Source organism: Falco naumanni, chromosome 2 (assembly GCF_017639655.2).
Source record: "Falco naumanni isolate bFalNau1 chromosome 2, bFalNau1.pat, whole genome shotgun sequence".
Taxonomy (NCBI): domain Eukaryota; kingdom Metazoa; phylum Chordata; class Aves; order Falconiformes; family Falconidae; genus Falco; species Falco naumanni.
The window spans coordinates 73,887,664-73,903,446 of NC_054055.1; the positions used below are offsets into that span (position 1 = coordinate 73,887,664).

Genomic DNA, 15,783 nt, shown 5'->3' on the forward strand with positions numbered 1-15,783 from the left:
AAGATGAAACGCAGGAGCATGAAAGGCAGGAGCCATCTCCAGTGTTTGCATATGCACGCTGACTCGGTGCGGGAACAGGCACTCGGTCTTTGGTGGCCTCGGTGGCAAACTGCAGTCGGTATTGCGGGTGCATGTATGTCTTCCTGTGGAGCACATCAATGCATCTGTGTTAATAAGGCAGAGTCTCATTTTTCCACAAAAAGGCTTCTGGCTCATTGGTGCTGCTGCCTGCCAGTCCCTCCCCATGGTCTGGGGGGCCCTTGGGATCACGGATCCCCAGCCAACAGCTTGGTGCCAGCTCAGGGCCCTGTCCCAGCGCTCCCTTGCCTGGAGGCAAGTTCCTCATCAGCAGCTCTGGCTTAAAGCCTCTCATCTAGGAAAGGTTTGCTAAGGAGAAGCCTTGGCACCTCAAGCTGAGTTCCAGCCATGAAGCCTCTTAAATTACTCCACCATGTGGGATTTGGAGGGTTATTCCATTTACAAACCCTGCTTTTAAGCATCACAGGCATAAAAAATCCACACAAGAGCTTTTCTTTAAATCCGTTGTCAACTCTCTTCCCCTCAGACCATGTCCTCCTCCATCAAAATTGAATCTGTTGTGAAGGAGAAGAACAGGATGGGAGAGTGCCCCGTCTGGGAAGAACGGGAGAGCGCGCTCATCTACGTAGACATTAACTCACAGAAAGTTTGCCGCTGGAGCCCAGTCACCAATGAGGTGCAGAGTGTGTCTGTGGGTAAGGGTCCGTACTCACCACCTCATCCCGGGAGTCTTCTCTGCCTGCCCCTGCCCATCCCTCCCAGTAGGAATCCTGCGGCATGGTGGTCTCCCTTATGTTCCATGGGGCCACATGCCCTGTCCTTCATTGATGTGTTGCTAAGCACAGTGTGGCCTAAGCCAGCGGAGCAGAGGGGACCATGCCGAGGTGTGGAGGGCCATGTTGCCCTTGCTGAGCCCCAGTGGGAAGGCATGTTTCCTTTGGGACCTGCAGAGGAAAAGGTGCAGTCCTAATGGCTGTGTCTGCCCAGATGGTGGAAGGATCCGGGGACTGTAAAGCCAGCGAGATGTGCTAACGATCTCAGGGGAGAAGGATCTTAGCATCAGCTAAGCCTGTCCTGGGTCAGGGATGTCCCAATCAAACCCAGGTGACCTCGGTGAGGTGGGGAGGGGTAGGGCTGGCTGATGGCCCTGGAGCTGCCCACCATCTGCTGTTCCCTCTTGCCCTCAGATGCCCGTGTTGGCTCAGTGGCACTGCGACAGTGCGGGGGCTATGTCATCGCCCTGGGAACCAGGTTTGCCTTTCTGGACTGGGACACCCAGGTGGTCACCACCATCCTTGAGCTTGAGCAGGATAAACCCAACAACAGGTTCAATGATGGGAAAGTGGATCCAAAGGGGAGGTTTTTTGCTGGTAAGTTTCTGGCAGAAATTTCCCCAAGAGCAAAGACGAACTAATTACCGTGTGGTTTATATAGTGCATTTTATTCCATGTTCTCAATTCCTCTGTTGACTTCCCTGCAAAAACCACTGTCGTGAGCATGAGCTATCTTGTAAACCCTCTGCTCAGTTACTGCCCAATGGGGAGGACAAGAGATGCTGGCCGCATCCTCTGACTTATAATGAAGATAGAGGCTGTGGACAAAGGCCATCTGGTGGAAGGCTCCCCTTCTACTTGGAAGATGGTGTTTTTCAAACATCTCCCTCCACAGAAGGTGAAAAGCAGGTGAAGGTAGACATGTAGACAGGAAGGTTTTTGGAGGTATAGAGGAGGATACAGCTCCTAGAGTAGGTGATGAGCTGTGGCTTGCACTGTTCAGGTACAGCCTCCCCTGATTAGCCCATGGGAAACAGGGATGTGGTGAGAGATCCTTGGCATCCTGAAGGCAAGAGGAACTTTTCCCACTGGTTGCAATGCAGCCAGGGTGCCCCTGTGCTTTTTGTCATATAAATGATGATCCAAGCATAGCAATCCAAGCTGGAAGTGGAGAGCGACTGATGGGAATGAAAAAGGCTCTGTATTTGTTTTGCCAACCAGCCTTTTCTTACTATTTCAAATTTGCCAAAAGTCAGGAAATTCATTTGACTCATGATTATGCTTGAGGGATAACATGTCACTGGAGTTAAGGGCAAGAATAAGAGAGAAAAACCTGCTTTGCACACCCATTCCCAGCTGCGCATGGAGGATCAATGCTTTCAACAGGGGTTTTGGCCAAGCATTGTAAAATAAGCTCCTGAGGGCTTCTAAAAGGGAAGACCAACAGAAGCAGTCTGTCATAGTTAAAAGAAGGTGTAATATTCTCCTTGAGTGCTTCCCATCCCATCACTGCAGAGCTCTCTCCAGAGGAGAGAGAATCAAGAAATACCTAATGAGGTTAACACTGAGGCATAAATTCCTTAAGAAAAAATTCTCGCTTCTGTGGTATTCTCCACTTGCTTCTGAGATGAGTGTGCTTTACAGCACCTGTATTTTAAGGTAACAGCCCATTTAAATGATGAAAGTAGCCTATGAGGAGCAACAACAAAAAGAGCACATGATGCTTGCCTGCGTCTTGGCTTTTGCTGTGAGCAGAACCTCGGCCCCTGGTGCATCGTGGTGCTCCTTTGGGTCTTTGGTGTCTATGACTCAAACAGCAATGCAGAAGCTCATCCTTTCATCAGTCAGCATCACTTCTGCGGGACGCAGCTGCTCCTGATCGGCTCCTTTTCCTCCTTCTCATCAATCTAATAAGACCGGGTTAGTCCCTTTCTCCCTAGGACCTCTTAGTAACACTTAGAGGAGGTTTTTAATCAAGCACGAGGAGCAAGCTTCTACTTTCTAACCAGTGCTCCCATTTCCATTTCAGGTACAATGGCTGAAGAGACGGCACCAGGGGTCCGAGCGAGCCGGCAAGGGGCTCTCTATACCCTTTTCCCTGACCATTCAGTAATAAAACAGTTAGACCAGGTGGACATCTCCAATGGTCTGGACTGGTCCCTGGACCACAGGACCTTCTTTCACATTGACAGCCTGGCATATGCTGTGCATGCCTTCAGCTATGATGTGCACACTGGAAAGATTGGTACACATGCTCTTCTAAATTTGGTGACAAGTTTGATGACTCTTACTCTTTCTGCAGTGAGACCTGGGCATGTAAGATGCAGTGATTTATTTGACAGATCTCATATCTTCTGGTTACAGCTTGTCAGCAGGCTGATTGTGATTTTTCTCAAATATAGTTACACACCAGGTGAACAAAGTTTTGACAATCCTTCATTTACTTTAATCTGGATAAATAATCATATTAGACCCGTTCAAGGAGTTGCAGGGAAGAAGTCATCTGTACTGCAGGGTGAAAATTAATTTATAGGATGCTATTTATTCTTGAGTGCCATCTACTGGAAAGCTTCGATTGTACTAGCTCCATAAATACAAATACAGAATATGCATGCATGTATATCACAGGAATATATTTAAAGAATGAAGTTATCCTTGTGACTAAGGCTTCCCAATTCTGAAATTAAAATTGCCTTCAGATGTTTGGCAAATTTCACTTAAATTCATTTTCTGGACAAACATCTTTTATTGTATCTGCAAAAAGGAAAATTCAGGTGCAAGCGAAATGGGTGCAAACCCATTTCAAAACTCTATGAAATATTTTTGAGCTATATCGATCTGTTATACTCCGTGGAAATTTAAATGGCTGAAGTGCCTTTGTACTCTAATTAGCGTGGACTTTGTAATCATGGGTGAATATCATACAGAATAATTACATTCACTCAGATTACAATTGCTGAGAAAATCTATTTCTATAAATTTCAGGATATAAGGCTTCTAAAGAAGATTTAGTCCAACTTCCCCTCCCCCCCCCTCCCCCCCCCTACAAAAATGTAACTAGTTTGAACTTCCTAGCCTTGGCTATTTTTGGGTAGTGTAATGGCCAGAAAGCTCTGGGTCAGAGCAAGCAGATCGCTGCCCATGGGCACTGGTCCATGGACTGCGCACGTGTCCACCAAGCCATCTGCACTGCCACCTAGACTGCCAGCAGTTGGTGTCCAGGCTTAATCAAAACTGGTAGCTTTCTTGGCCATTAAAGAGTAAAGTTCTTGATCTTTAGCTGGCAGAAGTTGCTTATCGCCAGCATTTAAACCCAAGTCATTATGTGTGTGATGCATTGCTCATAAAAAGAAATCCAGGCTGTAATGATCAATGGAAGTGCAGGAAAAGTCACTGCTCTTGCAGCAGTTGTGGCATGACAAGCAGCTAGTGGGTTAACAGGAAGGACAGGCTCTTTTCCCTTGGTAAAATAACAGGAGCCCTAATTCAGTACAATCCCAAACTGCAAGGGCTCTGCTGGGGGCTTGCTTCTGCCAGGCTCAGTTAGGCTTTTAACACATCTGCAAGATGTGCACATGATACACATATTCCAGTGCATTTTTCTCACAGAAAGTGAATTTACCAGTTGGCAAGAGCATGGAATATGTTAGACTGGGATCTGATGCAGAACTGGTACCAGCCCATGTAACACCAGCTCTGTAACTCTCCCTGCAGCCTGCCCAAAACTTTTGTACCATCTAGAAAAGGAGGAGCAAATGCCCGATGGGATGTGCATAGATGCAGAAGGGAAGCTCTGGGTGGCCTGTATCGATGGTGGGAGAGTCATTCGCATAGACCCAGAGACAGGTAAGGCCTCCGCCAGCACGTGCGTATTGAGTGTCACCTACATGCCATGAACGCAAGAGGAAAGGCACCCAGGAGGAATGGTTTGAAGGTGAGATGAGGTGGTGTCATTTATTGCCCAGTTCTGCCCCATGGGTTGTCGAGAGCATCGCCGGCCCAGACCCTGATCACATGAAGAGTGATGCCCGCGCTGCCTCTACACGGGTACCCTGGCTCCTGTGGGCTGCTGATGCACCACACCCTCTTCTTAATAATGCCACTAAAATCCCACAAAAAGCACTGCACATTTATTACAAGAAATACTACAAACTTGCAATTAAAGGAGAAAAAATTCTCAGTGTTGAAACATTTAACTGGGAAATGCTGTTAGGGAATGACAGCCATCCCAGGCCAGGTGTCTTTGCCTTTCCTGGCTTCTCATACTGTGTTGCTTCATTGTGAGAAAAGGAAGCGATGCCTCACAGATATAGGGGAGAGGCTGAAAACTAGTTAGACATGAGGCAGATGAAATAATTTGATTTCCCCACAAACTGTCATTTAGCATATGGCCCCTGTCTGTAGGGGAGATGCCTTCTGAGTAAATACCACATCTGTGCCATGTGCACTAGTACTGCATTCATATTTATATGTTTCCTAGAAAATGAACATTGGGAAACAATTGCACATTTTTTCCCAGGAAAAAGAATCCAAACCGTGAGGCTGCCTACTCCGAGGATCACCTCTTGCTGCTTTGGTGGAAAAGACTACTCAGAAATGTATGTGACTTCTGCATACGATGGACTGGATGAGGCCACCTTAGCCAAGGAACCTCACGCAGGAGAGATCTTCAAGGTGAGCACGTTTCCTTTCTTTCTGTATGTCAGACCTGCCAAGCCTCATGCTCTGAGAGTGAGGTGCCCTCACTCATCCCACTGGCCTGATGTGCTGGTCCAGATGCGTTCCATGTCCACTGGCCAGGCACAGCTGCTTTTGCACAGCTGCTCGTGCATTTGGAAGGAAGATTTGAAGAAATTGCTGGTAATAGTGTTGACATGTTGGTTAGCTGAAGTTGATATCCAGTCAGGGGCTGAAGGCAGCCAGTGGATCTGGATCTGCCCTGTATAGCATATTCTGTAATACACTGTCAGGACTTGAGTTTTGCTCCTATTTCTTCCTATATTTTCATCAGTTTTGGAAATTTCACTCCCTTAATTCTCAGCTTTTAATTGTGACAAGAAATCTAGATGTTTACAGCACAGGTTGCTCCTTTAAAAATTAAATTCTTAAATTCACCCAATTTGCACCTGAATCCCAAAACTTGTGGGATTTTTTTAGTTTGTTAAAAGTGGTTGCTACATTTTGAGAAACTAATAATCTACATTTTTGTCCTGGGCTCTTGAATCCAAAACTTGTTTATCTCTTCATTTTTCAGTCCATTAGCAAAAAGTACATCAGGAGAATAAAATGCAGTTCTTAATGAGCAATTGCCATCATTCCCTGAAAGCTGACCACAGCAGGAAAGAGAAGGGTCGTAAATGAGTGGAAATGAAAAAAAACCAAACAAATTCAAACAAAACCCAAACAAACCCAGACTGTAATCAGTTTGGCAATAGGATGAAGACATGTTCCAGCAGGGCTGGAGATCTAGTCTGGGATCTGGGACCTTATAGTTGAAAGCAGTGTTTGGAGCAGATCTCTCATGGCTGAGAATTGATAGATTTCTCAAGCAGCAGAGTTTAGGAGCTTTGTTTTTTTTTATCTCTGTTCCTCAGTTCTCCAGTTCTAGAAGGGAATTTATATTTTCCAAACTCACATTTGTCTTGCATGGGCAAAGCACATTAAAAGTTACTATGAGTGATTTCGTCAATGCAGAGATAGGGACAACATGTGAGGGCTACAAATAATGTGTAAATTATCAAAATTATTGAGTGGTGCTAATAAAGACCTTAGTCTTAAAGAGTTCTAAAGAACTCCATGTAATGACTCATTTTGGTCTCCTCTTGAAGCTGGAGACCTTCCATGTAGCGGTAGGTTGCTATGGTTTTTGTCGTACAACATTTGAGTGTTTTCATTGTACTCAATTGGAGATGTTTCCTTTTTTTATTTTTGTAATTTTTAAACAGATAACAGGCCTGGGTGTGAAAGGGATCCCACAGAATTTCTATGCTGCTTGAACATTGACACTAAATAACAAAGAAGAAATGCTTGCATCTTGTAGCTCTGACAAGCAGAAGTCCAATGAACTACAGAATTTATGTGTGAGGATTTCTAAACTGAAAGCGTGCTTGTTTGGAATTGAAGATATTCTTTCTTCCGTGGGCCTGTGGCTTGATGCAATAGGTTAGAGAGGTAAAGTTAATCCGTGTTACACCTTGATAGCTTTTGTGACTTTCCATAAACCTACATAAGACTGAGCTTAGTTTTGTTGAACCTTCTGATGACCAGCTCTGGATTTTCAAGGCTGTGTGTTCCCAAAGAAGAACCTGACTCCTGGTTTGTCTTTTCATGTTACAGTGATTTACCAGCAATGACATGGCAGATTTTAATAAATATTGTAAGAGTGATGGCTTGAACTGGACTACTCCTCTGCTGTGGGACTCCCCCTGAGGTGTTTTCTTGGTGATCAGTCCTATTTGTAGCATCCAGACTCAATTTTTTTTACATCCTTGCTAGCCTGTTTCCATTTGCCTTGTCATAAATTCTTCTATCTTGTCTTTAGAACATGGTTCATGCTGCTGAAAATAAATTATGCAATCACACCTAAAATATGCTTACGGTTTGTTTTTTTTCCCTGCATTCAGATATTACCATGAAAATGCTGAGTGACCACACGCAGTCCGAGTACAAACAGGCTGTGAGCTGCCAGGATGGCCTGATATCAAAAATGGATGCTCCCTAGAGTTGTCCTGTCCGGGGTCATATTTGCACCTATACACATGGACTTCCCTTTGCTTTACATATTTTCTTACTGCATGCATGGTTTCTTATTCCTCTTCTTATAAAGCTCTTCCTCTGCTGTTTCAAGTATTTTCCTCCTTTTTCCCTTCAGATTTTCTTTTTCTTCTCTTCCCCCTGAGCTTCTCTTTCTACTTAATCTCACTTTTTGCCAGCTTTCTGCTATCTCTTTCTGGTCCATATTGATCAGTATTAAGTTGGAAATCCTTGTCCCTGTCTTTAATGCTGTATATATCTGCCCAGGTTTCTCGCTGCATTACCCTCACCTGCTCTTTCTTTCCTGGGAATGAAAATCTGGCCTATCAATGTTTCTCCCTTTGCCCAAACTGTACAGGACTTTCTCCCACACCGGTGACTACATCAAAGCTTTTGAATTTGGGGGTTTCCTGAAGGCCTCTGCATACCTGCAGTGAGCCAGGTCCTGGCCAAAATCTGGCCAGACTGAGTAGATGAGCAATGGAAGTGGAGAAGTTGCTCACCTCTTCCCATTGCTTCTACTGGATGGTCTGCAGATAGAGCAGAAATAGCACCTTGCATCTAAGTAAATGAAATGCACTTTGGAAAATGCTGGCAGATGAGTCTGTGAAAAACTTAAGAGTGTAGTGGAGGGGGTCTCTCAGTTTTTCCTTGGCTTTGTGCAAACCTGGGCCCTGACAAAGCTATTTTGTCTCCTACATCTCCGTGACCTTCAGTTCATTTCTCCATGAGCAGGAGCTGATTATACCTTGGTGCTGCAGAAAGCACAATGTCGAGGTGTGTTTTTAGAGGCTATTTAAATAATGACCCAACACTATGTTGGATTCACTGAACCTCTGTGATCCTTTCATTATTTAAGAATGCTTGAGACCTGTAGATATCCAGTGAAATCTAGCCTTTGCATTGAATTTGCTATCTTTTCACTGCCTGGGAAGACAGCACATAATACATATTCAGATCCTTAACACTGACACTTTGTGATGTTACAAAGAAGTCAATAATACTCATCATTTACCAGACTTAGGTTTCAGTGTCTTTCTCTGAGGTATTTGGCCTTTCCACCACTGCTATTCAAGCCTTGAGTAAGCCCTCAGACAGTATGAGCAGGGAGTAAGTATTCAGTGCCTCACGAGGATAACCTCCCACAATAACCCATGCATGGAGGAGCAGAGAAACTGTGGTTAGCCATGCAGAAGTGTTATTTTCCATGGGGCTATTAGAATTAGCTGTTTTCTCCAGAGCCAGCATCTTTCTCCTGGCCAGGGGTCCCTCATAGCAGTCTTGAAAGAACCAGGCTGGGTTGCTTGCTTTCTTTTAAAATGCTCATAACATCCAACTCTCTTATGTGGTAGCTTTCTGGCCAGCTGACAAGCAGGAGATCTGGTTCTGAGCTCTGATCAGGCAGAGGGCAGCCCAAACCATATGTCCCAGGACGATGTCCTACCCATTTTGAAGGAGGATGTAACATGGGGAAGGTTAGGTGGTATATTTGCCCCCCCCAGTTGAACCAGGCCATAGTCCAGAAAGAAATGTGAGATCCAGGGGGGGCAAGAAGGGAGATTTATTCACTAAGCACCATTGAATATACTTGATCACTGAACAGAATTTTCTGAAGTACATTTATTTCAGTGCAGTTACCTGAAGTCTACTGTAAAATCCATGTTAGGTACTTTTTGAACACTTATTCTAGACGATTATTTTAGGTCGTTAGCCAGCACTTTGCTCCTGTGATACTTGACCAGATGATTAGTAAAACAGGATGAAGGCTCTTGGCCCGTCACTCTGCTTCACCCCTACCTTGCCCTGGAAGGGAGGTGAGTCCATAATGCTGCAGAAAGACAACCTAACCGAGAAATAAAATGTTCGGTTAATTTTAATGTTTGCTCAACAATTGAGCTGTTGGGTTTTTTTCCTAGTCATAATTCCAATAGTAATTAAGCTGCTGAAGGTTCTTATGAGTAAAGGTGTTAAATGCCATTTGGCACCATGTCAATACCAAACTGGTATAAGGAGCCCTGACAATTATGCAAGATTTCCTGTTTACCCCACCTGGAGAGGAATGCAAGGCATGACGTTTGGAGGCAAGTCAAGTGTCCTAACCTTTAATTAAAAAAAATAATGTAGGAAGTGTGTGCAGATGCCTTATTTAATTAAAAATATCCAGTTATTTACAAAATTGCCTACCCACTAGGCTATTTGCTCTGCCAGAAAAGGAAAGTAGATAATTTTGAAACAATTTGCACTTGAGAAATCCTTAATACCCTCGTTTTTTTTTCTAGAGCTTCCCCAGGCGCACAGGTCAGGCTCACTGGTTTGTAATTCCCCAGTCACACCTTCCTCCATCTCTAAAGGGAGACACTGTGCGTGCTACTCAGACTCCAAGGTCCAAGCGTTTTGGGATGTCTCATAGCACAGCTTCCCAAATTAAAGAAAGGTTTGAAGATGAATTTCTCTCTGTTACCCAAAGGCCCACTACTTCTCTTTCCAATTTCAGAAGTTGCTGTTTTGTGATTTTGCTTCCTAAAATGGTGTTGATTGAAAACCATGGTGGGACTGTTCTCCAGCCTTGTTAACTGAAATGAAGCAAAGACCCTTTGCCTTAGGCCGGGCGAAGGCATCAAGGAAGGGGGTGTGGGACTGGATTCATTCCCTTTGTGTGTGTAGGGAACAACACGGTGTCTGTATTCCTTGGTGAGAATACGCTCTGAGGTGGTTACTGGATGACTGAGCATGTGGTTGGTGTGGGTCAGCCCTGCACAGTGAGAAGCATGGCAGGGAGGACGCTGCCTGCCCAGGGGTAAGCTGCTGATGGAGTATCTCCCCAACATCGATCACAGGCAAAACATAAAACAACCTGTCAATAAGACAGTGGTGACGATGGGAGCCGACTTCCTTTGTAAGGGATTGGTCTGTACATCCTGCTTTTGATAAGCTTTCCTAAGTACTTGCTATGTTTAATGATTATTTAACCCATACCAGGCTGGATAAATCTTACTTCTCTCGCATGCTTTTCTGTGTGTTGGGCGTATGCTTTCAACTGGGAAGATTTTGATCCCTGTGTTTTCTAATCCTTGTGGGACAAACTATCTGCCTTTTCTTGCCTGCCCAAAAAGACATGTCTTTGAGAAAACCTGTTGAATCTAAACCGAGGATCTCCAAATACTCGTAAGTGCAGCCAGGATGTGAGTGAAGCTGGTTAAACATCACGGCTGTGCTGGCATTGCTGCTGCACCCACGTGCTCTCACAGGCCTGGAACTGGCAAATACAGGGATGTAGTGTTTGTTTCACTGCCTTTTACTGTTGTGCCTAGGACTTGAGGCAGGAAAGAAGATGTGAAAATGTTTCTTAATCCTGGATAAGGAGACATAATAATTTTTCTAGCAATCTTTGTTTATCTGTTTCTTGTTGTGATTATCTACTTCATCATAAAGAGAAACTGTAAAGATTGTCTCTTTGCTAATGAGGGAAGGGACAGACACAAAACAGCTGACTTTAAATAAAAAGTTCACAAGTGCTACCTGCTGTGGGTAAATAGGTCCCTGGCAACACAAGAAGGTAGCTTCCCTGCTAAAATGACCTGGCTTTGCATAGCGGGTTGTTTTTTTTTTTTACTTGACCCTATCATGCTGCATACTCACATCAGTGTCAAACTTAAAAATAGAACTTTGAATCCAGATCTTTGCTACCTTCTTGCTGTTATCTCTGTGTCAATGTGTACTGGGATTTCAGAGGTAATAATGCACAGCCCACAAAAGAGAGACACTGAACTTTGAACCTCTATTCACATGAAAATACTCTTGGAAAATGAGAAGCTACTTGCCCTATGAACTATTAACGGGACTACTGGGTGACCTGTGGGGTGACTTTGGTCAACAGATGGGTCTGACTGGGAAAACAGCTGCAGGAACAAGAGGTATCTCCTTGGGAGGTATATGAGCAGGAACTGGATGTCTGCAAAAGAATGGCTGAAGGGCAGAAATAACTGTAGATTAATTTATTTTGTCTAAGATGATAGATTGCTTGAGCTGCTGAAAGTACTGGTTTATTGAGTTTGTTTGTGCTGCATGGTGCAGCACTGACAACCTCAAAATAAAAAAAACAGTTGGTGTTGATGTCAGGTTCTCGTCCTGCACACAAATAAGACTCACTTGAGCTGTGATAACCTCTGAGGAGGTGTAAGTCCCTCATCCTCATCAGCTGCTGTCTTCTTAAAGAAAAAAGTGTTCAACTGTGTTTAGCAGTACCCAAGTCATGTTGGGGAAGAGAAGATATGGATGAATGCCCTGTCAAGACTGTGGTATCATTTGGAAAGAGCTGATATCATGGCAGTGATACACTGGAAGAATTTAAGATGAACGGAAAGAGAAAGACTTATCAGAGGTGAGACTTAACATGGAAGCTGAGGTGATGACAAAGCAAAATGTGGTGAAGGCACAGAAAGGGGAAGAACATGTTGCTAGCAGGTGTGGTAAAAGGCAAGTGACAGGAGGGTGGGCTCCGTAACGTGGAAGTAAAGCTTGAACTGGAAAAATTGTGCCTGGAGGGACACATAGGGGTCAGAGAAAACTGAAGATGTTCGCTCCATCCTCTGCAGGGCTTTATATAGTTTATTGTACCCAAAGGGAGACAGCAGTGGGAGAAAAGCTGAACTGCCACTGCCCTCTCCCATACTTTTTGCAAAGACCTATACTTTTTTTTTTTTTTTTTTTTTTAAATCAGACACTCAAAAAGCTCAGACACAAAAAGCTGGGCTGGTACACAATGGACCTGTTTGTATTTAACTTGGTGAGGAGTGTAAGTGCAGGGTGTGGGACTGGACGATGATGGAGTTATCCCCACATCAACGCCATTGGGGTAACATGGTCACATTAAGAATCTGGAGCAGTGACAGGCCAGCTACAAGAAAGCCAAGGAGTGTGAGGTTGGTTGTTAAAGGAAAAATTCACACAGACGTGGGTACCGCTGCGCTTGCTTTAATCACGACTCAGAGCTGGACCACCACCTCAGTGAGTGGTAGAGAACAAAGGGATACAGCACAGCTTATGTACACTTATCAAATTATTAGTCAGTGTCTGAAGTTTTTAGAAGTTTCCTTTAGTCTTGTCAGTTCTGTGAATCCATCACCTGACCCTGTCCCACTTGATTCATCTATTCAGTTCCAGTCTCTGCCTCGATTCCAAGGTCCTCCTCGGATCACTCTTTCTGCCTGCTTTAACTCACACAATCCTTCAAGCACACTTAGTCTTTGAACAAGCAATTCCCATTCACATATATTATTTTTTCTAAAAACACCTGTGTTTCTGTGAGCATCTGTGTATACAAATTGATCATCTATTGTTTCTCTATTGTCCTACTGATTAACTTGACTAAGTTTTAAACCAGCCTTGGATTAGGGCTATACAAGGGACGAGGCCTGGTTCTGCCATTTAGCAGCTTCAGCACTTCAAATTTCTCAATTCAAAATACATTTTCTTTAACATTGATCTGGAGCAGAGAAGGGGAGCCTTGCCTGCGTTATGAGGTGCTGGGCTGGTTTCTGTTTTGGCATGCTGGGTATCTTGGGAAGCATTCTCTTGCCTGAGAGTATTTCACTTTGCTCTAGGAAAATGAGGGTGTGCATGGACCCAGAAGCTTTCTATATTGTTCCTGCTAGAAAGCCTGATTAGTGGTGTGGTGTCACACAGTTCTTCACCCGCTGGGCAAAAAGCCAATCTCACACTCAGAGCCAAGAGACCACTCGTTGCATGTCTGCACAGAGATGGGTGCTGCATGCTAAATCTACAAAGCTAGCCATAGTAAACCACTATATACACTTTGAACAATTGTTTACAATTACCTTTATTCACACTTAATTCTCATTTGTTCTTACAAGCCCGGTCACCATTTAAAGATACAGCATTCTTTTTTTCACCCTGCATGTTCTGTGGGGAGGGGGCTTTGTTGGTAAAGGGCTTTCTTTGCTGGAGGGTGGACTTCGTAGTATGCCAGTTAGGATAGTTTACACATAGTTCAAGGAATTTTCTGCTTGGTCTCGTTAACCATTTGGTTCTCCTTGAGATTATCTTGTGCCCCAGCTTGATTTATTTATGACTCTCCCAAGGCCAGGTTTTATTAACTATTTGTAACACCCTCTGTTTTTTTCAAATCCCTTCTTGTTTTTCATTACAGATATTTATGTATTTTGTTTAAATTGCAAGTTAAATAACAGATTGACCTTCTATTAATTGCATATATGTGAGCCAATCAACTACAGTGGCTTTCCTCCTACTACTCTTCCCCATTTGCAAAGGTCTACAGGTGGGTTTTAAGCTATCTCCTGGATGCCTTGCCAGATGCTGTGTGGCAGGAAAATGGCAGACTAACTTTTTCCAGTCCTGCCTTATGCCATGATTTCTGTCTGTACCTGGATCCCCCTTCAGTCTTCTTTCTACCCCAGGACTTGTACATGCTTCTTTGAAGCAGCTTGGACTTGCTTATGTGACGGGAACTCAGGAAAGCCAGTACAGCCACAATCACTGGAAATATGACATAAAATTATCTTTTAAATGCATGTACAGAAAGGTTCAAGTAGGTGTTTGCTTTCCCTTAGGAGTTACAAACCAATGATGGAAGCTCCAGATGACCTGGGATATTGCTGTGGAGAAAATGAGTGAAAAACATGAAGATTAGCTTGAGATGGTATTGTAGCATTAATATTTTCTGGCACAGTGGGGTTGTGAGGTTTTTTGAGTGATTTGGCATAAATTACTGTTTCTGTCAAAAAAAAAAAAGAGTACTATGGACAAAATTGACTGTGCTATCTTGGTTTGGGGAAGGTTGTACTTTTGGAACAATTTGGGGTCTGGAATTGTGTGGATCTGGTGTGGGATCACTTATTACTCTGTCGGCAGTGCTCCTGGAATGACTGTCCACGGCTGTGTGCTCTTGTCCCCTCTGCCAGACTTCTGCCTGGGCCAGGGCTCTTTCCGCTTCTCCAGACAGCTTGTTTGTGCTCTTCAATGAAAGTTATTGCTTTGAAACAAACAAGTTCTTCACTGTGTGGGAAACAGGCAGCTCTAGGGTGTAACTCAGCAGACTGATTTTAGATGTCTACTCGAGGCTAGTGAATTGCACCTTTTAATTTGCAAAAGGCATCTTAGCTGGGTTGTGGACATCCTTAGACATCAGTAGACACCTGCACTGCAGGTATCTGTGGAGCTGGATGAGCTGAATCTCACCTTAATGTTCTGGTGACCTGGACTTCTCTCTCAAATGTAGGTGGCATTGGCCAAAAAGTTAGAATGTGACCTGGGAGATCACTGGGTGATGGCATAGGCCTGTGCCTTTGGGCAGGAAAACTAAGTAGTGACAGTGGTCACTTCTACCTTCCAGGTGCTTGGAGGACTTCTCTAAGCTCTGTTCTGAAGGGGAGGTTTATGTAGGTTGGCACAGGAGTCCCCTCAGTTAAGGGATTCTGGAGCCTGGCATTGCTCAGTTTGTTTCCCCTTGATTGATAAGAGCTTCATTTTTCATGATCAATAAGCCTCTCTGAAGCACATGACGTTCTTTACACTGCTGCCGGTATGAGGAACACCAAGGACAGATGATACCCTGCTAGAGAAAACTTGGTAAAGATACACAAAGACTGTCTGCCTGGAAGAGCTGGAAAGAGATCAGCGCTATCATCCCCACTCTTGGGTAACTGAGGCACAAGCAGGATTACTTAAGAAATCTTTAGCAGATTTGGAGAGGCCCATATGCTGCCTCCTACTCCACTGACACCTGGTGGGTTTTGGCGACATGGGGATTGAAGTAGAGGTTGGTAATAGGACATAGTGGGAGTAGCTGCTGAGAGAAGGGAAGGCAAAAATTAATGCCCAGGAAAGCTGATAGCAAGCCCTGCAGACCCCATCTTTCCTCCTCTGGCTGCTGCTGTTGCTCCATCCTCCGCCCACCCTGCCAATGTCAACGAGGTCTGTTTGCACCCGCTTTCACAGGAGTGAGTGGGAGTAACTTGAGTCAGCTCTGTGTCCTTACCGCTCACCTCTGCAGTGTGGGTGATCTCTGCCTAGCAAGCAGGCACCAAAGCTGCCAAAGGCAGCCTTGAGGTGGCTATGCTAGGAATTTGTTCTTGATTTTCCTTAAGAGGCAGGTCAACATGAAAGAGTTCCTATTTTCTACAATCTGTCACTAGGGGTTTCTTAATAGGGCAGAAATTAGATTCCCTGCTTAACAAAC

General features: G+C 44.4%; 1 protein-coding gene across 1 annotated transcript; it reads left to right on the plus strand.

Annotated features, from left to right (window-relative positions):
• The first annotated feature begins 568 nt into the window (after nt 1-568).
• LOC121083561 (regucalcin-like) lies at nt 569-7,296 on the plus strand. Its single transcript, XM_040584113.1, has 6 exons — nt 569-734; nt 1,227-1,409; nt 2,842-3,057; nt 4,527-4,658; nt 5,332-5,486; nt 6,758-7,296. The coding sequence occupies exons 1-6, from the start codon at nt 569-571 to the stop codon at nt 6,806-6,808; spliced, it is 903 nt and encodes a 300-aa protein (XP_040440047.1). The 3' UTR covers nt 6,809-7,296.
• The last annotated feature ends 8,487 nt before the right edge of the window (nt 7,297-15,783 follow it).